Source organism: Castor canadensis, chromosome 7, assembly GCF_047511655.1.
Source record: "Castor canadensis chromosome 7, mCasCan1.hap1v2, whole genome shotgun sequence".
NCBI classification, from domain to species: domain Eukaryota; kingdom Metazoa; phylum Chordata; class Mammalia; order Rodentia; family Castoridae; genus Castor; species Castor canadensis.
The window spans coordinates 130,069,399-130,094,972 of NC_133392.1; the positions used below are offsets into that span (position 1 = coordinate 130,069,399).

At 39.2% G+C, this 25,574-nt stretch overlaps 1 protein-coding gene across 2 annotated transcripts in view; it reads right to left on the reverse strand.

Moving 5' to 3' along the window:
* Positions 1–25,557, reverse strand: part of Cfap57 (cilia and flagella associated protein 57) — a 74,108-nt gene extending 48,551 nt beyond the window's left edge. The window contains exons 1-9 of one of the 2 annotated variants that reach the window (XM_074080409.1): positions 25,432–25,557; positions 25,050–25,240; positions 18,194–18,510; positions 16,304–16,590; positions 14,717–14,924; positions 12,291–12,443; positions 7,596–7,735; positions 6,621–6,786; positions 5,779–5,892 (exon numbers count right to left, since the gene is read on the reverse strand). In XM_074080409.1, coding sequence (XP_073936510.1) covers positions 5,779–5,892; positions 6,621–6,786; positions 7,596–7,735; positions 12,291–12,443; positions 14,717–14,924; positions 16,304–16,590; positions 18,194–18,510; positions 25,050–25,206 — 1,542 coding nt within the window. In that variant the 5' untranslated portion in view covers positions 25,207–25,240; positions 25,432–25,557. The remainder of the gene's footprint in view (positions 1–5,778; positions 5,893–6,620; positions 6,787–7,595; positions 7,736–12,290; positions 12,444–14,716; positions 14,925–16,303; positions 16,591–18,193; positions 18,511–25,049; positions 25,241–25,431) is intronic. The other variant, XM_074080410.1, reaches the window with a different exon arrangement.
* Between the last annotated feature and the right edge of the window lie 17 nt (positions 25,558–25,574).

The following is a 25,574-nucleotide window of genomic DNA, read 5'->3' on the forward strand; positions in this document are numbered from 1 at the left end:
GTATGACCAAAAAGAAAAAGAAAGGACAAAAAAAAAAAAAAAGATAACAAGGAAAAGAAACTGTCTCTGCAGGGGCCAGATGGTGTGGACTTTGCAGACAAAGGTTTCAAAGCAGCTAATATAAATATGGTAAGTGAACTAAAAGAAACAATGCTTAAGTAATTAAGAGAAGGCATGATTATAAGACTCATCAAGTAGAAAATATCAATAAGGAGACAAATTTTGTAAAAAATCTAATGGAAATTCTGGAGTTGAAAAGTACTATAACCAAAATGAAAAATTCCCCAAAGGGGCTCAACAGTAGATTTGAGCTAGTGAACTTGAAGATAAAAAATTTCAGAAAACTTAACACAGACCCAGAGAAACGTGGGAAGCCATTAAATTTATCAACATAGGTATAATGGGAATACCAGACAAAGAGAAAAAGGAAAGAGCCAGAAAAACTACACAAATAATTATTTAATGCTAAGAATACCCCAAATTTGTTGAAAAACATTAAGCTATACATTAAGAAATGCAATACACCCCAAGTAGAATGCATAGAAATCTACATCCAGATACACCACAGATAAAATATTGAAAGCCAAAGAAAATCTTAGAGAAAAACAATTCATCACATACAAGTGAACCCCAGTAAGATTAACATCTGACTTCTCATCAGAAACAAAGACAGCCAGAAGGCAGTGGGAAACAGGGAAAGTATTGAAAGTGAAAAAATCTGTGTCTAGAAAAGCTGTATTTCTATATTTTAAACATGAAGGGAAAATAAAGATAATGTCAGAGAAACAAAAACTGATAAAATTAATTGCTTGTAGACCTACTTTGGAGAAATACTAAAGGAAGTCCTTTAGGGTGAAAGCAGGAAGTCTCTTTTGTTTGATATGAGTTCAAATCAAACAAAACAAAACAGGTAATTTTGTAAGTGATCAAGAGACAGAGAGCTGGTGGAGTGACTCAAGTGGTGGAGAGCCTGCCTAGCAAGTGTAAGGCCCTGAGTTCAAATACTAGTGCTGCTAAAATAAAACAAAACAAGAGACAGTATAACTGCGTATTATGCTAAAGAATAAACTCTAAACTATAAAAAGCACCTGCATTAAGAAGGTTCATATAAAAAAACCTTACAAATATATACTTGCTCTCAGTTTTCTCAGCTTCTTTAAAAGACATATGAGGTTATATAATGTAATAATTAACACAATGTATTGTTGGGTTTGTAACTTAAATAATGTGAATTCTGATAACACAACGAAGGGCAGAACTGGATGGACCTATGTACAAGTAAAGTTTCTGTATTTCATGAGAGAGAACTCAGATAATATTTGAAGTATTTTAAAGTTGTTTTTGCTTTTTTCTATTTTTTCTTTTATATTAGCATACCTAAGCTGTATGGGAGGTTTCATTGTGACATTTACATATGTACTTACAATGTATCTTAATTAGATTCATCCCTTCCATCATTCTTCCATTCCTTTTCCCCAGCCCCTTAGAACAGTTTCAACAGGTTTCATTGTTCTATTTTACATTGGCTATATTCACCCTCCTTTACTCTCTCCATTTACCCTCCCCCTCCCACTCATACCCTCCCCCAGACAGGACCTGTTTTATCTTCCTGTCTTTCATTTTGTAAAGTGTGTGTTTAAAGGGGGTTTTGCCTTGGTATTTCACACGTGTATATATACTTTAATCGGATCAACCCCTCTATTACTTATTCTTTCTCTATCGCCCTGCTCCCCTATTATTCAACAGCTTTCAGTACATTTCATTGTATTATCTTCATACACATATACAACGTGTTTTAATATTATTCACTCTCTATCATTCTCTTTTCCTCTCTTGCCTCCCTATAGTCTCCTTGGACAGACCTACTATTATAATCATATTCTCTCTTTCTCTCTCTCTCTCTGTTCACACACATATATGTATATGTAGTATAAAAGATCACATATGTATTTATGTATATAATTATCTTTTAGGTCTAGCTTCTACATATGAGGGAAAACGTACCACCTTTGTCCTTCTGAGCCTGGTTTATTTTGCTTAACATATGCTCTCCAGTTCCATTCATTTACCTACATACAACATTATTTCATTCTTTATGGCTGAGTACTACCCATTGTGTACATATACACATTTTCTTAATATGTTCATCAGTCATAGGGGAATCTGGGCTGTTACTAAAGATTATCTATTGTGCATAGTGCTGCAATAAGCATGGGTGTGCAGGTGGCTCTATTCTGACTTATAGACCTTCAGGTATATGCCCAGGAGAGGTATCACTGGATCATACGGTAGGGATATTTTTAGTTTTCTGAGGAACCTCCATAGTGCTTTCCATAGCAGTTGCACTAATTTACATTCCCACCAACAGTAAATAAGGATTCCTTTTTCCCTGCACCCACACCAGCATTTGTTGTTGTTTATGTTATTGATGATAATCATTCTTACAGAGTGAGGTGAAATCTCAATGTCATTTTGATTTGTATTTCCTTTATGGCCAAGGATATTGAGTGTTTCTTCATATATTTATTGACCTTTTGTATTTCTTCTTTTGAGAATTGTCTGCTTAGTTCATTTGCCCACTTATTCAATGGGTAATTGATTTTTTGTGGGGTTAGGTTTTTTTTTTTTTAGCTCCTTGTATATTCTGGTTATTAATATCCCTTCCCACATGTAGTGCCGGCAAAAATTTTCTCCCATTCCACAGGCTATCTCTTCAGTCTAGCAACTATATCCTTTGCTGTTCAGAAGCTTTTTAGTTTCATGAGGTCCCATTTCTCAATCTTTTCTCTTAATTGCTGAGCTATTGGAGTTCTATTCAGACAAGATCAGGCACATTCAGGGTGGTATGTCTGTAGACTGGAGTTCTTATTCAGGAGGTTACCTAAATGTTCCAGTGTTTTCTGTATGCTTTCCTGTAGTAGTTTCACAGTTTCAGTTCTTACATTAAGATCTTTGATCCATTGTGAATTAGTATGAGTACAAGGTGAGAGACTAGGATCTAATTTCAATCTTCATTTGATCTAGTTTTTCCAGCATCATTTGAAGAGGCTATCTTTTCTTCAAAGCATGTTTTGGGCTCTTTTGTCGAAAATCAAAATTTGTAGCTGTGTGGGTTTATGTCTGGGTCTTCTATTCTGACCCACTGGTCTTCATGACTGTTTTTGTGCCATGCTGTTTTTATTACTATGGTGCTGTAGTATAGTTTGAAGTCAGGTATTGTGATACCTTCAGCATTGCTCTCTTTGCTTTGCTTTGGTTATTTGAGGTGTTTTGTGCTTCCATATGAACTTTAGGATTGATTTTCTATCTCTGTGAAGAATATCATTGGAATTTTGATAGGGATTGCATTGAACATATAGGTTGCTTTTGATAGTATAGTCATTTTCACAATATTGATTCTGCCCATCTATGAACATGGGATGTCCTTCCATCTTCTAATGTCCTCTGTTAAATTTATTCCTGGGTATTTTAATTTTTGATGCTATTGTGAGTGGTATTGTTTTCCTGATTTCTTTCTCAGTCTGTTAATTGTTGGTGTATAGAAATGCTATTGGTTTGTGTATTGATTTTGTATCCTGCTACTTTGCTGAATGTGCTATGAGATCTAAGAGTTTTTTTGGTGGCATTTGTAGGGTCTTTCAGGATATATTATATCATCTGCAAATAAGGATAATTTGGCTGCTTCCTTCCCTATATGAATCCCTTTCTTGTCTTATTGCTCTGACTGGGAATTTCAGTACTGTATTGAATAAGAGCAGGTAGAGTGGACAAACTTGTCTCATTTCTAATTTTAGAGGAAATGGTTTCAGCTTTTCTCCATTTAGTCTGATATTGGCTATGGGTCTGTCATATGTAGCCTTTATAGTGTTGAGGTACGTGCCTTCTATTCCTAGTTTCTTCAAAGCTTTTTATCATGAAAGGATGTTGAATTTTGTTGAAGGCTTTTTTCTGCATCTATTGAAATGATGATGTAGTTTTTGTCCTTGGTTCTGGTTATGAGTTGTGTTATATTTATTGATTCACATGTGCACAACATATCCTTGCATCCTTAGGATGAAACCTAGTTGATCATGGTGTATGATCTTTTTAATGTGTTGTTGGATATAGTTAGCAAATATTTTATTGAGAATTTTTGTGTCTATGTTTATCACGGATATTGGTCTATAACTTTCTTTTTTTGATGTGTCTTTACCTGGTTTTGGTATTAGGGTAATCCTGGCTTTGTAGAATGAGTTTGGTAGTATTTCTTCTCTTTGTATTTTATGGACTAGTTTGAGGCACATTGGCGTTAGTTCTTTATAGGTCTGGTAGAATTCAGCAGTGAATCCTCCTGGGCCTGGGCTTTTCTTTGTTGGGAGGTTCTTTATAACAAGTAATGAGTTTCATTGCTTGTTATAGATCTGTTTAAGCTATTTATGTCCTCTTGGTTTAATTGTGGTGAGTCATATGTATCAAGAAATTTATCTATTTCTTCTTGATTTTCCAGTTTGCTGGATATAGGTTTTCTTTTTCTTTTTCTTTTTTTTTTTTTTTTGGTGCTGGGGATTGAACTCAGGACATTTTTAGTATTGACTTCTTTCCTGATCTCTGCACATACATATATACTTCTTGGGCACATCAAACATAACATGTCCAACATGGAACTTCATATCTTTGTTTTCTCTGTCTCCTCTATTAAAGTCATGTTTTTAGTCCCTAATCACTTTAACTCTCACTCTCCAGCTTCCTTCCCTCTAATCATCTTCAATACTGTTCAGAGAACTACCTTTCTAGTCTCATGACTTCCTTTCTTTTATCTTTCAGTTGTTTGTCCTCACCTACCTTCTAAAGTCCGATTCCTTGGCATGATGTACACTGGCTTCTATGAGGTAACAAAACCCTACAGCTCCCTCCCCTTACTTTTTAAAAACAATTCTCAAACATGCCCAATGTTCTAGTCATCAAAACCACAAAGTATCATCCTATTTCTTACTTCTGTTCCATCCTTCTGCCTAGAATGCCCTTCTCTTTCAATTGCCTCTTCTTTCCAAATTCATCTACTGATTTCTTCTTACCTTCTTAATCTTTGGTTTCTTCTTTTACATGCCTCACATTTAATCTAATCCAGGATTTACTGATTTTTAATTCTAAGCATCTTTTGAATCCATCCAACTCTGCCTAACTATGCTACAACCACCATGGTCCAAAATACTATCATTTTCATGTAGACATCCACAACAGCCTCCTTAGCTTCTCCATCCTTGTCTTCTTCAATATATTCTTCACTCTGCAACTGAGGTAATCTTTTAAAATGAAAATATGGTTATATCATTTCTTTCCTTGGAAGTATTCAATGAGTTTAAGGAACAATGAAGATAAAGTAAAAAAAAATCCTTACAAGGCCTACAAAGTTCCATGCATTTGTGTCCCTGTATACCCCTCCAATCTCAGCTCACCCCGTGCTTTATCCTGATACCTATGTTCCCCACAGATTCTTCAGCTCCTCTGAAATGTCCTGAAATCGCCCATCTCTGGATTTTTGTATCTTATCTACAATGATTACCACCACCAGCTTTGTCTGCTTAATTCCTACTCACTCCTTCTGGACTAAGCCTTAGCAAACACCCCAACCTAAATTATGCCTACCTCTTCATTATTTCCTTTCACAGTCAGTGCATTTGTTTTATTGTTTCTTCCCCCAGGTGGGTAGTGAGCACCATGAAGAAAGGAATTGATTCTTTGATCACGTGTACCCATTGGCTAGCAGTGTGTGTGACCGGATGCCATTCACTCACATACCTTCCCTGTGTGTCCTTTCAGGTTTGTGATGTTCTCCAAGCTCGTAGTGGTAAAAATGTGAATTACATTTCCACTGACTGCAGCAAACAGGTGACCTCCATTGCTAAAGGCACACTACAGGGAAACACAGCGGGAGCAAGCAAGAGAGATGAGCAGTCTAACCACAGGCTGCAGTCAAGAGCTGCTTTCCAGGAAGAGTTCAGGTGGGAACCACATGTAAAGCTGGGAGTGGGTGAAGGTGTAATAGCATTGAGATTTGCTGATGTTTTCAGACAGTGTCACCATCCTGTAGCTCATACCAGCCAAGATGCTGACCCTGCCATGACCACTGGTCATTGCACTGCTTCAACAACAGAGCCTCATTGTGTCTGCAGATGCACCAGTTCAGAGGGGGGAGGTGATCCCAGAAATCAGTATCTCATTTCTATAAGTCCTCTGGGGGTGGGTGGGATCTGATGGGCCATCTACTACCTCTTACTATTAATGCTTAGTTTCCCTGACTCCTTTCACTCTCCATTCTCCCAAACCCAGCTGGGACTATCATTCTGAGATCACTTTTCTTCTTCAATATTTGTTAAGACTCCCTGATGATACAGCAGACCTATCTCAGGTAGGATCTCACAGGCTTTTAGGTTCAGTGAAATAGTTTGGTGGGCATAAGGAAAACAGTGATAGAACCTTATACTCTAGGAGTTCAGAGGCAGAAGTATTAGATTTTTTTTTTGAAGCCACTATAGTTCTGTTAGACAGGCTTTGGTCCCACCTCCCCAGTGTATGCTAGTTCTTGATATTTCAATCCTGGCTTTTCAAGAAACTGGAACTTTTTCTGCAACAGGTTTTACCTCTCTGCATCCTCTGACAGAGTATTCTTTGAAAGAACGTATATCATCAATGAGCAGATTCATAAGGCGGAGCTTATTAGCAAACCCTACTACAATGAAGTGTCCAGATGGGTGAAGGCTGATTGTATACGCCTCTTCTTGGTATTCTTTAAACAATTCCAGAGTGCTGTGAAAAAAATCAGTTATTGAATTAGAAACTGAGTCCCTAAGTCACTCAAACCCTCCAGTGTATCTGGTATATATTGTTATCACAGCATTTAATATACTTTATTACTCATAATTATTGGATCCTCTCTTCTAGATTTTAGTTATTTGAAGATAATGTCCAGCACTGAGTATGACCAATAGGAAAACTGGTCAAGACATTGTCTAAGGATACTGAAGACGCAGCTCTGCTGAGATTTCAAGAATTATGAGTAGTGAACAAGTTTATTTGTTTTATTTTGTTTTTGTCTTTGTTCTTCCCCAGCAGTACCAACAGCTGTATATAAGAGCAAAGAAAATAGTCTGTGTCCAATCTAAGGTTGGAGATTTTCAGGGAAGCTATTCAAAGGATATACAATTGCTAGGGAGTTGAGGTGGTTGGGGCAGTAATGAGTAGAAAGAGGAGGGGTAAAGAGTCTGGAGAGTTCCATGAAGCAAAATGCAGATCTGGAGAAAGGGGAGAGAGGAGCTGGAGGGACAGTGGAATTTGTGTAAGAAGGTGAGATATTGGGGTATTACCTCTATGTTCCTAAGGTCTAGCATAGTGTCTGGCAAGCAGCAAGCATTTGATAAACCACAAAATAATTCACTAGCTCAGGCAAGAATGAGAAAAATGCAGGTTGACCAACTTGATTTTAAGAAAAAAGAATTTCCCAATGGAAAGCATTAAAGAAATTAAATTGTAAAACTCTTTAATTAAAACAATTTGCATAAACAAATTTAACAACTGAAATCCTGCATACTATAGCAACAAAGCCTTTCATTCCTTACTTTGATTCATAATTCCAGATGCGAACCGATCGATCCAGAGAACAGGTGGCAATGAGGGGTTTGCGGATGCAGGTGGACAGACCAGTGATGGATGCTGAGTGTAATGGGTACATCAGATACTCAAAGTGAGCAGGCTCCCCCTGGAGAAATCATTACAGAATGAGATCCAGCAGGGTGAGCAAAAGGCTGGCTATGTACTTCAGCTCTAATTAGTACCTGGGAGCATTAATTAGCTGGTGTGCATGGAAATTAGGCTATAGCAAATTGTTTTAATGTTACACAGATTTTCCTCTGGCACTGTCATTTAAAAACATTATTTTAATGGCAATAAGCTATTTTGTTCTTTGAGTATCCTAGAATTTAATTTAACCATTCCTGTATTGTGGGGACATTTAAGTGATTTCCAACTTCTGTTATTTAGAAATGACACTAGACTAAATATTCTTACATATACATCTTTCTTCGTGTATCTCTCTGATTACTTCCTTAAGATACATTTCTAGAAGTGGAATACTGGGTAAAACAGTATGTATGATTTTAAACATCTTCATAATTAATGTCAAATTTCTTTCCAAGAAAACTATTCTAGTTATTTTACAACCAGTAGCAAGTGAGAGTTGGTGAATGATTTTAAATTGAAATGAACCCTATTGTACTGAGCATACAGGTGTTCCAGGTGTCTGTCATCAGAGACATTAGCCCTGAGACATCTAAATGAGGAGTGAGGGTTGGGAAATTTAATGAAGTGTACACTTTTTAGTGTACAAGCCAAGACAAAGTCTGAGATCGGTCTGCTCTCAAATTCTGGTCCTCTTCTACTTACAAACTTCTAAGTCCATAAGAAATTCCTTTCTTTACTCTCAGAGAGAGAGGCAGTGTGTTGGGTTGGGAGGCAGGCATAGACTATTTCATTCTTTTCCATCTGTTACTCCTTCTTTCTCCAATATTTTTGACATCCTTTTTTCTACTATTAGTTCATAGCTTATTTCTATTAATTAGTTTGAGAGAGAGAGAGAGAGAGAGAGAGAGAGAGAGAGAGAGAGAGAGAGAGAGAGAGAGAGTGTGTGTGAAGGAGCCAGGAGAAGGTAGTGCATCTATTAGAGACAGACACAGTGACCCTGACTGGATAGATCAGATGGTCACTGAGAGTTACAGGAACTATCATCGGAGATAAAGCACAAATGGTAGAAACACAATAGAATGATGCATAAAGGCAAGAGTGTAATTTACACTAACTCTCCCCAAAGTACCAGCACCTCTCCACAGACCTCACTGTGCTAAAGGGCATCAGAGATGTTCCCACCAAGAAGTCAGCACAAGTCAAAGAAGCAATCAAAGAAATGGGCTGGAGAATGCAGTTGCTTGAGATGAAAAATTGAAGTCATCACCAGGTTTCCAAACAGAGCCAGCACAGGTCCAAAGCCAAGCACTGGGTACAGAATCACCTGTCACCCAGGCAAGTAGGGAGTTTTGACACAGAATCTAGCAACATATATACCATATCCAAGTGGATTTTTTCCTAGAAATGCAAAGGAGGTTTACATCTGAAAATCAATTAATATAATACCCTATTTAATAGAATAAACCCCCACATGCTTATTTCAATAAACACAGAAAAAACATTTGAAAAATATCCAACACCCTTTCAGATAAAAACACTCAACAACCAAGGAATAGCAGGGAACTTTTTCAGTCTGATAAAAGATATCCTCAAAACACCTCCAGATAATATCACTCCTTCCCTCTAAGATCAGGAACAATACAAGGATGTCTGCACTCACCACTTCTAACATGGAGAGTTCACACAGTCCTAGGGGTTCTAGCCATGGCAATTAGATAAGGAAAATAAAGAAAAGGCATCCAGGTGGCAAAGGAAGAAGACATGACCTTGCATATGGAAAGTCCTAAGGAATCCACTTAAAAAATTACTGACACTAACAAGTGAGTTTAGTAAGTTTGCAGAATAAAGACCGGTATGCAAAAATTAACTGCATTTTATACTCTTGGAATGAATGATTCAAAAATAAAATATAATCCTACTTACAATAGCATCAAAAAGAATAAAATATTAGCCGGGCATAGTGGTGCATATCTGTAGTTCTAGCAACTCAGGAGGCTGAGGTGAGATGATTCCTTGAGCCCATGAGTTTGAAATCAGTCTGCATAAAACAGTGAGAACCCCATGTCCAAATGAATAATTAGCAAAAGAAATGCAAAGGTTATACTCTGAAAACATTATCAAAAGAAATTAAATGAATGAGGAAAATCTCATGTTCATGAATTGCAAAACTTAATATTGTTAAGATAGCAATAGTCCCCAAATTGATCTACAGATTCAATGCAGTCCTTGTAGGATTCTAGACTTTTTCTTTGTAGAAACTGACAAGCTGATTCTAACGTTCAAAAGGCATTGTAAGGGACCCAGAATAGCCAAAATAATTTTGGAAAAGAACAAAGTTGGAGGACTTACGTCTCCTGACTTCAAAACTTACTAAAAAGCAACAGCAATCAAGCTAGTGTGGAACTGGCAGAAGAACAGATAGATCCATGGAATAGAAATGAAAGTCTAGAAATAAACCCATGGTCAACTAGTTTTTGACAAATGTGCTAAGTCATTCAATGAAAAAAGAAAAGTCTTTCAACAATTAGTGGTGGAATAACTGGATATTCACATGCAAAAGAATGAAGTTGAACCTTTACTCCATGTCATATACACAAATAAACTCAAAATAGATCAAAGACCTATATGTAAGCACTAATACAGTAAAACTCTTAAAAGAAATATAGGTGTAAAACTTCATGACCTCAGCTATGGCAATGGATTTTTAAATATTACACCAGAAAGACAACCAACAAAAAGAAAAATAGATGTCAGACTTAATCAAAATTGAAATCTTTCATGCATCAAAGGACACTATGAGGAAAGCTAAAAGATGCTGTGCAAGTGGTACATGCCTGTAATCCCAGCACTTAGGAGTGGAGGCAGGAGAATCTAGAGTTTGAGGCCAGCTTGGGATGAGGCCAGCCTATAGCAAGACCCCATCTCTCGACCACCCCCTCAAAAGAAGAATGGGAAGATATCTGCCAGTTGCACATCTAAAAAGAGACTTGTATCTATAACACATAAAAAACTCTAATGACTCACTAATAAAAAGACAACACAATTTTTAAAATGGGCAAAAGATATGAATAGACATTTCTTCAAAGAAGATACACAAATGGCAAAATGCACATGAAAAGATGCTCAATGTCAAGTCATCAGGGAAATACAAACTGAAACCACGAGATGCCATTTCACATCTTCTAAGATGGTTATAATCAAAAAGTGAGATAACAACAAGTGTTGATGCAGATAAGGAGAATCAGAGCCCTCATATGCTGCTTACGAAGTGGTGCAGCCACTTTGGACAACACTCCAGCAGTTTCTCAAATGGTCAAGCATGGAGTTATCATGTGTTATCATGTGACACAGCAATTCTACTACTAGGAAGAGAAATGTCCACATAGATGCACATAAAACTGGCACAGGAATGTTTACAGCAGCAGTATTCATCACAGCCAAGAAAGTGGAGACAACCTGAATGTCCAAAACTGATGCACAGAAAAACAGACTGTGGTATATCCATGTAACAGGGCTATTACTCTGCCATAAAAACTTAAGACGTACTTACTGTGCTATGCCACAGATGACCCTTAAACACATTATGCTAAGTCTAGAAGGCTGGTCATAAAAGTCTTCATTTTCTATGATTCCTCAGATATGAAGTGTCCAGAATAAGCAAAATTACAGAGACATAAGATAGATTAGTGGTTGCTTAGAGGTAGGGAGGGGAAGGTGGGAGGAGAGAGAGACAACAGCTAAGAACATAGGCTTCTTTTGAGGTGATGAATGTGTTCTAAAATTAATTGTGGTGCTGGTTGTTCGACTTTGTGAATGCATTAAAAACTATTGCATTATACACTTTTTTTTTGATGTACTGGGTTTGAACTCATGGCTTCACGTTTGCTATGCAGGCGCTCTATCACTTAAGCCACTCTGCCAGCCCTCATTGTACACTTTGATTAGGTGAACTGTACAATGAATTAACTTGATAAAACTGTTGTAAAAACATTAGTGAGAAAGATATGTTAAAATCTCCTGCAATGATTGTAGATGGGCTATTTTCCTTGTTATTTCATCAAATCTTGCTATATGTGCTTTGAATCCTGCTATTTGGTGCATATGGGTTTAAAATTTAATATCTTATTGATAAAGTGACAATGTAGACTGTTGGCTTCATCTTTCACGATGCTTCTTTGTCATAATGTCTACAGTGTATTTATGCCAGCTTTTTTTTCTTATTCCAAAACAAAACCAAAAAAACCAATAAACAGTCCTACATATACATCTTTGTCTCCAAAGAGCAAATACAGCAGTAGACTAAATTCCTTGAAGTGTAATTGCTGATAAAAGGGTATGTAGGATTTAAATTCAACAGGACAACATCAATGTGTCCTCCAAAGAGGCTGTTGCAAGTGCAGATGCCCCAAGTGTATCAGAGTGCTTCTACCCAGACAGCTTAAAAATAGTTTCTTTTGCTCAGTTATGGGGTGGTGGTGGTGAATGAACCCATACTCATGTATTTGGACGAAAATCTGCCCTCTGCTAGGCATGCAGGCCTAGTCTGGAAGGAGGTGATGTTGGGGAAGACTCACCTTGCTGATCTCTGTCAGGGACATGGTGATGCTGTAGAGTTGGTTCTTATTGGTACTGGCAATCAGGGTTTCCTCTGAGGGGCTGAAGCACAAGCATAGAACGTCCTGTTTGTCTGACTGACTTGGATCATTGCTCTGTGGGTCTATTGGAATCTGCCCAAGACACAAAACAGCTCTCAGTAATGGTCCACACTGTCAGCATGTCCTTGGGCTTTCAGTGTTCTCACAGATAATTTTTGCCTACAGACTTCCAGACCAGGATACTTCCAGCATCCTCCTCAGGTATGGAGAATGGAGGACCTGAATGCCTCTGTTTCTATGGCTTTGAAACACTACCACACATTCACACTAATCACATTAAGTGATTAGTGGCTGAATAACAAGACAGCAGTGTTTGTGGAAATTACTGATCCATACACTTCAATTTGAGATTCCTCTTAAAATGCACATTCATCTAAATCCCACTCTTGCTCACCTGCTGGAAGCCCAATGTGTGTGCTCACCTGGTACCACGCACACCACTGGAAACTTCAGGCAGCAGTGGGATATGGTAGCCCTTCCACCATATGGGGTAAGCGACAGGGCAGAGAAAAGAAGAATCACATGGCTTCTGCCAATTGTCACCGAGAGAGTCAATAGTTCCCAAGTAGACAGAATAAAATTAGATTTCATGCTCCCTGCTACTTATCTTCTATTAACAACCAGACTTTTTGAAAGGCTGGCCAACATGCAGTACCGTGCACTCAGTTTTAAATTCTTTGAAATTTGGCTTCCACTGCACCCTTCCTTGAAACTGTCCTCAGGAAAAACAGAAATCTCCTTATCACCAAAGCCAGGGGCCCCTGCTCAGTCTCATCACCTCCCAAGCTGAAATCTACCTTTAATTGCTTCATTTGATTCTGGCCTCTGCTCTGCTCAAATGTCACCTTCCTCAAAGAGCCCTCTCTGACACCCTAGAACAGAACCCCTCTGTTCCTCTTCCTGGCTTTATTTTCTTGTGTTGATCCTCCATCTGACACCCTACCCATATTTTCTCTGCCTGTTTGCTGAGCTCTAAAGGCATGCTCTTCATATGTTGACTTCCCCACTTTATCCCCAGCTGCCATCACAGAGCCTGACACATAGTGATGGCTCAATAAATATTTGTTAAATAAATAAACCAACAAACAAAAGAGTGAATTGCTTTATGTGAAAAGTAAACTCACACTACTTCTGCCTCCCCCTCCCTCAGTCCCACCCTTTTGTTCTTTCCCCCAATTTTCCTGTCTCTGGCACTTTTTCTCAGGCATCTAACTTTAAAGCCCAGTGTCAAATCTGAGTGTTCCCTCTCTCTGACCTCCCATCTCTATTCAGACTTAACCTTCACAAAGGCTCTCTTCCTTCCTTTGCCCCTGTTACCCACTGCTCTGATCTTAGGCCTCACTACCTTTTGGGCAAAATAACAAAAAAAGCCTCTTAACTGATTCCTAATAATATCAGAGTAAGTACTACCATTCTTCAAATATCAAGCACCAACCACTGCACACAGTGACTTACACAGACTGTCATCTTTTCCTTTCAATAACTACCCCTCATGTCAATTATCATGTCATGTTCTCAATGAAGCTAACAACTCATCTCAAGTCACTCAGTCAGTAAGTGGCAGATCCAAGGCTGACTCACTCAGTGTCCAATGCCTCTAGAATCACCCCACTATATGTAACAGGCAGATTGCTTTTCTTAAGCACAACCCTTTTCCACTGAAAAACTTTGCAGGGTGCCTACTGAATTATTTCCACCCCCATCCAACTCCAGGCTAGCATTAGAGATTTTTGACAGCCTTAGCTCCCCGCTTTTCCCTTCAAGTGCCTTCAATCCCTCTCCATTGGGAACAGAACATTTTCCAAATATACATCTGCTTTCCCCCATGGTGCCTCTGCTTAAGCTGTTCCCTCTATCTGGAGTTCCTAATTTGTTTCTTCTTATCAAGCATTGTCTGTGTTCTAAGACCTGTCTTTGAAGAGTACTGTCAAGCACCAAGAAGCCTTCTGCACTCTTACCCAGCCTGATATGCCACACCTCTCTCCGCAACCCTTTGTATCATTTGTTCCATAAACATTACCAAATGCTTACTGTGTGTCAGGTAGTGTGCTTGGCATTGATATTAACATGTATCTAATAAAAGAAGTATTATGGAAACACTAAGGTTCAAAGAGGAAATGTAATTTGCCCAAGTTCTCTCCCAGGATTCAAATCCAGAACTTCTCACTTCTAAATCCCAATCCTATATACCCCATCCTAAGTCCTCCCTAAGGCCAGGTATTTCTGTCACCATTTCTGGTCAGCATTATAGTCCCATCCCTCCCCAGCAAGTGTTTGTCAGAGCACTGCTACTGAGGAATAATGCCAGTAGGTCCCAGTTCTGCTTCCTTTCTTTCCCCGCTTACCCGGATTTCCCTGCTCTCCCGGTAAAAGTCCTTATCTTCCACCTTCTCAAACAGCAGAACTCTTCCTGGCCCAGCAGAGCAGGCAAATCCCTTTGAATAGGTAGCAATGGCAAACACCTGGGGCAAGGACACTTGATGATAGTTAGTGGCTGCCACAATCTGTTCAACGGAAGGGACTGGGGAACTGGCTTGTGGAAATTCAATCAGGCTGGAAAAGGAAAAGAATACATAAGTATTTCAGAGACAAACCTAAGGAGCGGAATTATGCTTGGAAGGAGAAAGAGAGATGTGCTTGGATGTGGGAAATGACACCCATTGATCCCCTATAGCCAAATTCTGCCCTCTGACCTAGGAATGCTATCCAAACTCCAAAGAGAGAAGACTGCAAGGTTACACATTTATTTGGTAGTTCTACAACCCCATGCGGTCACCATAACAATGGTGACATAATGATGACTTCCATTTTGTTTAGAAAAAAGTGGTTTAGAGGGGTTGAGTTCTCTAAGATAACACAACTGGTAAGTGGCAGAGCTGAGATTTGAATCCTTCATTTTTATTCACTCATTTATGTAATAAAGATTTATTTGTAGTTATACTATATTAACAGCTCTGTGAAACAATGGTAAATAAGATTAACACTGTCCTTGCTCCCAAAAGCTTATAGTCTAGGGAGACATAGGCTAAGGACTCCTAGAGGGCAGCTAAGAATGCTAGGAAGAGATGATCAGTAGGTAACAAGGGCTTTCTGAAGACAGGTACAGAGGAGGTGAACAGAGGCTGAGAGCTCCCAGCCAGGACTTTGCATTTCATTGATCTGTTGCCTGCTATCAAATTATAAGTTCCTTAAGAACCAGTGTATCTAGCTCCTAGCAAGCTGCCTGGAAAAAAACCTGCAAGGGATCAATGGACATTTATTTGATTGGTTCAATAGGCAGCCACCAGCTACTAGGAAATACAACACACACAAACACACATACACCTACACATAAATATTTGGCAGTACTGGAGTTTTAACTCTGGACTTCGCACTTGCTAAGAAGGCACTCTATGGCTTGAGCCACACCTCCAGCCCTTAGAAAATACATATTTTTTAAAAAACCTATAACTTTGGAGACTAATCATACTAAAATGTGTATAAAATGAGGTTAGGTATAAAAATAAAAAGAACTGCATGTAGGTTATGGTTACATTTGTCAAATTTGTGCTTGAATACAGATGAACACTAAAAAGGGAGAGAAAAATGAATACAGTTGTTTTTTAAGGGAGAAAAGCTATGAGTGATGTTTTTTTTTTTTTTGGGTGGGCCTGGAGTTTGAACTCAGGGCTTCACACTTGAAACTAGGCACTCTACCGCTTGAGCTACACCACCAGTCCATTCTGCTCTGGTTAGTTTGGGGGATGGGTTCTTGAGACCTATTTGCCTGGGTTGGCCTCAAACTATGATCTTCCTAATCTGTTTCCCAAGTAGATGGGATTACAGGTGTGAATTACCGGCACCCAGTTAAGAGTATACTTTGAAGAATGCTATTTCTGTATAACGTTGGTAGTATAGTGAGTGTGTGGGGAGGTCCAGAAGAGCACCATTACCTCTCTGATTCTTGTATGACCTCCAGGATTTTTGAGCCATCAGAGGGCTCCTTGACCATTATGTTTGTCTCCCAGCGTTGCTCACCAGATTCAAAGAGAAAGAGTTTGCCTGTATCAGTGCCAACAATGATCTTGTCATCAGCCATCCAGGCATGAGCTAGATAGTTTTGGGGTTCTCCTCTCTGAAAATTGGTTTGCTTTAGGGTTCCCTCAGCAAAACGGAGAAGCTTAAACATCCCATTTCCAGTGACACAAATCTGAGTGTTATCGTGGGGATTGATGGTCACCTGTAAAGTGTGAGAGAATGAAAAAAAATTCATAAAACTAATCTTGATGGAATTATTTCCTACTTTACTAATTGATACATGTCAGGTAATTCAGGATATCCCTTACATATCACTAAATCATGGAACTTTATATCACATTTGATAAGGGCACATATCTGTATCCATTACATATGCAAAATCTGTGACTCTTAGACTAAGAAATCTACTAGGGTCAAAAAACAGAATGAGCAGGTTTTGACAATAGCCAAAGTCTGTGTCATCTGGGAATACAGAGAAATGAGGGTCAGGTGGCTACACACAGCTCTGTTCAGGGGGAAGAAACCACGTGTTACAGGATGCCATGGGATCTCCTACCAACTGAGCTTCCCAACATACACTAATGGGCAGTCAATCTGCTGTTCTCACTAGATGGGGAGGGAGCAACTTGCGGGGCTGTGGCTTCTTCATCTCTGTGTTCCTAGTGCTAGGTTCATAGTAGGCATCCAACAAGTGTTCACTGGATCTGCTCCAGAGTAGGTGCTCTCTGCTCTGTATGGGAATGTCTCTTTGTGTCTCACTTTGGTCTGGATGGAATGACCTTCTAGTTGTACCTACCTTTGGTCTGAGTCTGTGATCACCAAGTGACTTTCTGATTATTAATTTTATCTCACCTTCTCTCTATTAGGAATAGAATATACTGGGAAAATGATGTGATAATCTGTTTGTGATGTGATTTTTATACATCAATCTCTTCAGAGATGAATGACTGAGCCTATACTTGACATAGGGATTAGCTAGTATTTGTGCAAAACTGAGTTCTTTTTTTTTTCTTCATTTTTCTTTTATTATTCATATGTGCATACAAGGCTTGGTTTATTTCTCCCCCCAAAACTGAGTTCTTGAACCTATAAAATTAAGTATAAGATTCTAGACTGGGGTGACTGCAGTATGATAAAACCTTGGGACTCTGTCTAAGCAGTCAACCAATTTTCTAATGGGTCTTCTTTATTTTGCCCTCAAACCACAATTGAAAATTCTGTTTCCCACATAATTATAACTTCAACAACTTCCTAAAGATCTACTGCTTTTATATTATATTCCTAAAATCTTCCTACTACCAAGCAATCCTGCTGGAATGAGGCCTAACAAGTTGTATGAATCTATCTCTGGACCCAACTTGTGACCAGAAAGCAGTTCTGGGCCAGAAGAAAGAAGACAAGAGCTGGAGTCAGGGAGTGGCTGGCTCTGCCACTCGCTACCTCTGTGATTTTGAATGAGTTAATCTCTTGGAACCTTGATTCCCTAAACTGTAAAATAGGGATAATAACTATGCATTCTTTATGTGATTGTTATGAGACTAAATTTTAAAATACATGTGAGAAATGAGCACTGTGGTATAAAGAATGCATTCAAGGACTGGGTGCCGGTGGCTCACTCCTGTAATGCTAGCTACTCAGGAGACAGAGATGAGGAGGATTACAGTTTGAAACCAGACGGGGCAAATATTTCTGTGAGACCCTATATCAAAAAAAATCCCATCACACACAATAAAAAAAAAAGGCTGGTGGAGTGGCGGCTCTTACTATTTTATAATCTACGTGACACATGTCATTTTAGGACGTACCTGGTAGATAAGGTTGTTCTGAATGTCAGTTCTAATAAGGGCCATTACTTTCTGCTTTTCCCATAGCCAATAGACCAGATGTGACTCTGGAGGTGATGTCTGAGTCAGTAGGTATTTGGAGTCTGGAGAAAAAGACATGCTGATAAATTTCTGAACTTGGAAGTCAAAATTACTCAGGACTTTGCGCTTCCGGCAAGGGATGGATGACAGTTCGTAAATGGTGATGATGGGTTTCTCTTGCACAGTCTCGGAGATAGCGAGGTATCGACGATTAGGACTGATGGACAAGGCCAGCATGCCCTGACTCTTGTCTGAGCCTACAAATGGAGATAAAAAGGGATAATGAAGACAGCTCATGTTTTCACCAAAATTCAGCCAGATGTAGTAGTGCGTACCTCTTGACACAAAGGAGAAAGATGCATGAACATGCAATGATCAGTTCCTGGCCATCCTTGGTTCAACTATAGCTGGGTATTATGAAAATGACTAGGATGGGTACCTTGTTGGGGTAAGGTGGGAGAATCAGAAACATTTCCTGAAGCAGGATAAGGTGGGAACATATGGGAGGAGGAGCATGAGAAAGGGCATAGATGGTGGGAGAATTTTAACAGTGGGCATGATGGCTGAAGCACTGCATGTGAGTCAGGGGTGACCAAAGATGGGTCTAGAAGGAGTGACCAAAATACAGTCCAATTATAGAGGCTTTCACGTCTCAAGTAGCCACCCCTCTTCCTCTACTCCACATCCAACATTCCTCCTCTACTCCACAGGCTGGGATGCTATTTAATAGATTCCTCAACATCTTTTATAATTAGGTGGTCTGTGTCATTCTGGCTATGAAGTGGATGCAGAAGTCTGCTGGAGTGGCTTTATGATAAAATTCTGTGCTTTCTTGAAAGCACATGCATTTTGTCCCCTTTTTTTCCTGGAATACAGAAGTGATATCTAGAGATTCAGCAGGCATCATACAACTATGACAATAAGCAGGAAATGAAAGCTGTGGTCCTCTAGAAAGCAGAGGACCCCAGAAATGCAATAGGGACATATTATGGTTTTCATGGGCCATAGGCACTTTTGCTTTCATAGGTCCCTTCCTCTATTAAAAATATTCTTTTACTAAACTCGCCCAAAATGAATGAACCAATAAAGAAATGGGCAAGTGAACTAAATAGAACTTTCTCAAAAGAAGAAATTCAAATAGCCAAAAAACATGAAAAAATGCTCACCATCTCTAGCCATTAAGGAAATGCAAATCAAAACCACACTAAGATTCCATCTCACCCCTGTTAGAATGGCCATCATTAGAAACACCACCAACAACAGGTGTTGGGGAGAATGTGGGGAAAAAGGAACCCTCTTTACACTGTTGGTGGGAATGTAAACTAGTACAACCACTCTGGAAAAAAAATTGGAGGCTTCTTAAAAATCTAAACATTGATCTACCATATGATCCAGCAATACCACTCTTAGGGATATACCCAAAGGAATGTGACATAGGTTACTCCAAACGCACTTGCACACCCATGTTTATTGCAGCACTATTCACAATAGCCAAGTTATGGAAACAGCCAAGATGCCCCACTATCGATGAATGGATTAGGAAAATGTGGCATTTATACACAATGGAATACTATTCAGCCACGAAGAAGAATGAAATCTTATCATTTGCAGCTAAATGGATGGAACTGGAGAACATCACTGAACAAGGTTAGCCAGGCCCAGAAGACCAAAAATCATATGTTCTCCCTCATATGCGGACTTTAGATCAAGGGCAAACACAACAAGGGGAATGGACTTTGATACCTGATAAGACAAGAGCACACAAGGGAGGTATGAGGATAGGCAAGAAACCCCTCCCCGCAAAAAAAAAACAAACCCCAACAAGATAGCATTTGATGTCCGCAATGCAAAAGAACTAATGAAGAAACTTTAAAGTGACAGAGGCCAATAGGAGAAGGGGACCAGGAACTAGAGAAAAGGTTAGTTTGAGAAGAATTAACTTAGAATGTAACACACATGTACAGGAAATCAATGCGAGTCAACTCCCTGTATAGCTATCCTTATCTCAACTAGCAAAAACCCTTGTTCCTTCCTATTATTGTTTATACTCTCTCTTCAACAAAATTAGAGATAAGGGCAAAATAGTTTCTGTCTGGTAGCGAGGGGGTAGGGAGGGAGAGGGAGGGGGTGAGAGAAAGGGAGGGGGCAGGGGGACAGGGGGAGAAATGACCCAAACATTGTATGCACGTATGAATAAAAGAAATAAAAAAATAAAAAATATTCTTTAAAAAATATATGCAGTCATATATTTAATGACTGCATTGATATATAAGGGTAGTACAATCCAGGTTGGATTCACTATTATATATAACATTCACTATTGTTATATTAATTTTTTTCTGATTTCAACACAGAATTAAAACATTTTCATCTGCCACCAGAAGTATTATGGACCCTAGGTGCTGTGCATGGTGGATAAGTCATCAATAGATGAGGGTCCCAGGCAGGGAGGGTGAGTGAGTTAGGGGAAGATGTGCTAGAAGGTGATATGTGCGGCCCTGTGTGAGGGACTCCAGGCTGCTGCTTCATAGCAAGCCAAGGAAGGATGGGCAAGATGCCCAGCAGCACATCCACCCAGCACACAGGATTCCTCTGGAAGGTCTGCAGAAGCAATTGTGCCTGAGAAGAACCAGGCTCTGGGGCACTACAGTCCTTGCACAAGAGTTTGGACTTTACCTGGGGGGCAGTGGAAGGGCCAGATGTGTGTTGTAGGAAGAACTCTCTGGCAGCTATATGGAAGGCAGTCCTGAACAAGGAGTGGGTACTGACCAGCAGTATTTGAAGAAGCAGAGGTGACTGTAGCAATGAGCTACAGAAGGTAGTGGGGACAACTAGAATGGAGAGGAGGGGAGATAAGAGAAATGCTAAGAGGTAGAACCAGTAAGACTCAGTGATTCCCTGGGTGAGGGGGTGAGGGAGAGAAAAGAGCATGAAAGGTGTTAAGTTTTTTGGTTCTGGCACCTGAGAGGAGTGGGCTGAGCAGTTAGGGATGATGGTGAAAATCATAACCATTGACTTTTGCTTAAAATGACTCATCTGAATATCTGATATTTACTTATGTGTATTTCCTTCTGGTTTACTATAGTTTGACTGACTTACAATTAAGTTTTTAATCCAGTTTGGGTCCATGATGGTAAAGATATGAAGTGAGAATCTAAATAATTGGTTTCCATTTCTCAAATACATAAGCAGTTGCCCCATACTACACCTTTATGATATATTAAGGTTACGTATTTACATGTGTATTTACTGAGTTTCTGGGATATTTATGCTAGGGCCACATTGTTTTTGTATCATGTCTTTATCATGTGCTTGAGTATCTGTCAAGGTAGAGTCTTAAGGGACGAATGGGAGGAAAAAGGAAATAATAAAATTGGTTTTTGGATATATTGTGTGAGGCCTAGTATGTGGGATGTTTGGGTAAAGAAGTCTAGGGTTGGATATGATCCTAAGGCTAGGAGTGAGGTTGGACCTGAAAACATGGATTTGAAGGAAAAGGCTGGGAATGCAAACTTGCCTAAAGAAGGTAAAGGAAAATAATGGGTTAAGGTGATATCCTTCTATGCTTTCTGCTAGGCTCACATGGGGCACAACATTTGTCCTACTCACTTACATAGTCCTGTACATTGAATACTCTTGTCTCTACTATAATGCTGAGAGCTCCTGGACGGCAGGCACCATGACTTTCTTGCTCAATTATTCATTCAATCACCATTGCCTGATACCTAATAAAGCCACATGTTATATAAAGATGGAACTTCTAAGAAATGTCTCCTTAGGTAAGTTGTGTGAATATTGTACAGAGTACTTACACAAATTAAGATGGCTACAACATCGTAGACAATGTAATCTTATGGGACCACTGTTACATATACATTCATTGACCAAGATATCATATGGTGCATAATTGTACATGTCAACTGATTTTAGAGTTTGTCAAATGCTATCCCATAGTTTTTAGCCCGGTTGATGACTCTCTTGTCCCTAACACACTCAGCATCCTAGTAGTGTTCTGGCCTTTGCTCTTCTCTCTGCTCCCATCCCCATTCCTCCCAGGCCAGGTCATTTACTTCCTTCACTTGCTGTCAAAGGTCACTTATTCAATGAGTCCTCTTCAGCCACCTTGTCCATCATATCACATTTCCTCAACAGTTTCCCTTACCATGCTCCATTTCCTTCTCATTAGCATCTGTTACTATCTAACAAATATGTTGTACTTCTATTTATTCTGTTTATTGCCATACTCCCCTGTGGAATGGAACCACCACGAGAACAAGTGTTTGTGTGTGTGTGTAATTTTGTGCCTAGCACAAGAAGTATTTAATAAACTTTTGTTGACTGAACAAATGGATAAGTTTGATCTCCATTTTAGAGGCTCTGTGAGCTTATAAAATGAAAAGCCAGATCAAATTCAGATCTCCCAAGTTCATGAACTTTATATTTTTCATTTCACTACTAATGGTCTGATACTTGGCCACCATGGATCCTTCCCTGAGTCCTTAGAAGGGTTCTCCTCTGGCTGCACCACTTAACAGGATATGGAATCTAGTGGTCACCTGGAGTTGGCATTGTCTCTTCTAAATTATGTTCAAGGTACCCAGGACCCTGGAATTCTCTGTCCAAATGATCCTAAGTTGGCTGACAGGACCAGCACTGGCATCTTCCCTAGGTTTATCTCTACTCTTAGCCTGGTCTTGAAGGATTTCCAAAGGGTAGTTGTTCACAAGATGTGTGGACAGCACTTGAACTGCTGGGAAATTCATATGCATTTGACTTAAGATGGAGCTTGAAGAAGAGAAGTGGTGCAGGTAGGGAGTGTGATAATATGAGCAGAATAACTAAGCTTAAAATCTCAGGGGATACATTGAGCAGTTGGTTAGGTGCCACTGGAAAAAGAATTAATGAAACCAAGAGAAAAAAGTCTAAAGAAACCATCTAGAATGTAACACAGAGAGACTAAGAAATGGAAAATCCAATTAAGAGTTAAAAAATATGGAAGATGAAGTTGAGATGGTCTGGCGCTATAGAAAGAGATAATGAAAAAGATACTATATCTGAAGTGACAATTGTTAAAAGTTTTCTAGAACTGTTGCAATCTATTTCTAGAATCTATGCCTTAGATTGAGGAATCCCTAGAAAAATGAAAATAAAACATACGCACATATATATAGACAAAGAGTGAGAGAGGAAGAAGAAAGAGGAGGAGCAGGAAGAAGAAGAAAAGAAGGAGGAGAAGGAGAAGGAAAAGAACTTAAAAGTATTCAGAAAAGAAGATTAACCCTCTACAGAAAGAAGACCTGAATGGCAAATTTCTTAATCACCACTACAAAATAGAAGCCAAAACAAACAAGCAAAAACAATGAAATAAGACCTATAAACAAAAATTCCATATCTGGTCAAGTATCTTTCATAAGTAAGGATGAAATAAGACATTTACAGACAAACAAAAACTGATAGGATTTAATACTATACACTGTTACTAAATACAGAAGGAAAATGATCCCAGTTGGACTACCTGATTTGTAAAGAATAATGGTGGTACAGCCTGGTAAATATGAGAACAAATATAAATCAATGTTTTTTGTATAAAATGATTATTGATTTAATATAGAAAACCATATGTAAAGTATTATACAAAATTCAGAAAATGTATACAATAAAATTCAGTATCTGTTCATTGGGAGCAAAAACATAGTAAATTAGAAAAATAAAGGAATTTCTTTAACCTGATAAAGGACATAGATGACTATAAACATCAAATTTTTTTTTTTGGTGGTACTGGGGTTTGAACCAAGGGTCTTGCCTGATTAGGTCGGTGCTTTAACACTTGAGACATACTCCCAGCCCTTTTTGCTTTAGGTTTCTTTTTTTTTTGCTTTAAGTAGTTTTCAAAGAGGTGCTTGCATTTATATCTGAGCTGACCTGGACTATGTGATCCTCTTATTTATGCTTTTTTGTGAAGATGGAAAACAGGCATGCACCACAGAGCCCAGTCTTTTTATTGGTGGAGATGGGTCCTTGGGAACTTTTTGGCTGTAGATTCCAATTCTCCTTATCTCTGCCTTCCTAGTAGTTAGGATCACACACACACACACACACACACACACACACAATTTTGAAACATTGTAGTTATGAGTAGGAACACTACATTGCAATAAAATGAACTCCGTTGTAAGTGTCAAGATGCTATCTTGAGTGTTTGGGTGTATATATCTTCATTTCCTAGTAATTCCTTAACTATCACATATAGTGATATACATTCTCTTACATGTACATGTTACAATAAAAAGTATTCAATGCAAGAAAGAGTGGGGGAAATGTGAATAGGTTGAAGTGTTATATCATTGGTAGAACCAATGTGAACTAAAACAAATGTAATGTTATACAAATGGATGTTGTGACTTAGGATAAACTTTTCAGTGTCTTCATCATACAAGGATTCAAAAGGTGCTGTAATAAAGGTGATATACTCTGGAAACTGTTGGACAACTCAAAAAGGGGCTGTGGTGATGACCAAACAAAAGACAGAGAAGATACATGAAAAGAAATTACTCAAAATAGATCCATGAAGTTCAGTGAAAACAGTAGTATTAAATTAACATTGTTTGAAATGTGATTTTAACTTACATGTGTCTGATCGCTATAATTAAATAGTGCAAGTTGACATTTATTTCGCCTGCATTTTAAAAGTATATGTATATTCCAGTTGGAAAAATACTTTTTCAATCGTTGTGTTGAGATTATGTCTATGTGGCACATGTCGCTAATGTATGTGTCAGAATGGAAAGCATTTTACCTGGAATGAATTTTTGCCATTTCTGATCCACATTGTACTTCACACAGTGATTTCCTGAAGGAAATATAATGACTTGTTCATCGAAGAAGAAGATATTGTTGGCCACGTGGGAACAAAACCCAAAAACATGCAGCGACTGAGCTACCACGGTCGACATGGTCCCTTGTCAGAGTTCTGCTAAAGACGGAGCGCTGCAGGCGAGAGTGGAGAAGCGCATCGCCCCGCCCCTCCCCGCCCCGCCCCTCCCGCCTCAGGACACGCCCCCGCCCCGCCCCCAGGCTCTCCCTCCTCTCTCCCCCCCCCCGCCCCCTGCGTCTCTGTCTTTCCCTTTGTTTCCTCGCGCTCCCAGCAACTTCCCAGGACCTCAGAGACCCTCTCCCACCTTTCGTTCTTCGCTCTGGGTCAGCAAGTCCATGCACCTATCCGGAAGTGCGCTCCTACGGATCCCGAGCAACCCCTGCACTTCCAAACGCCAGAGTGGTTCCTATAGCAACAACAAACCGGAAGCGTGGCTCCGCGGCCGGA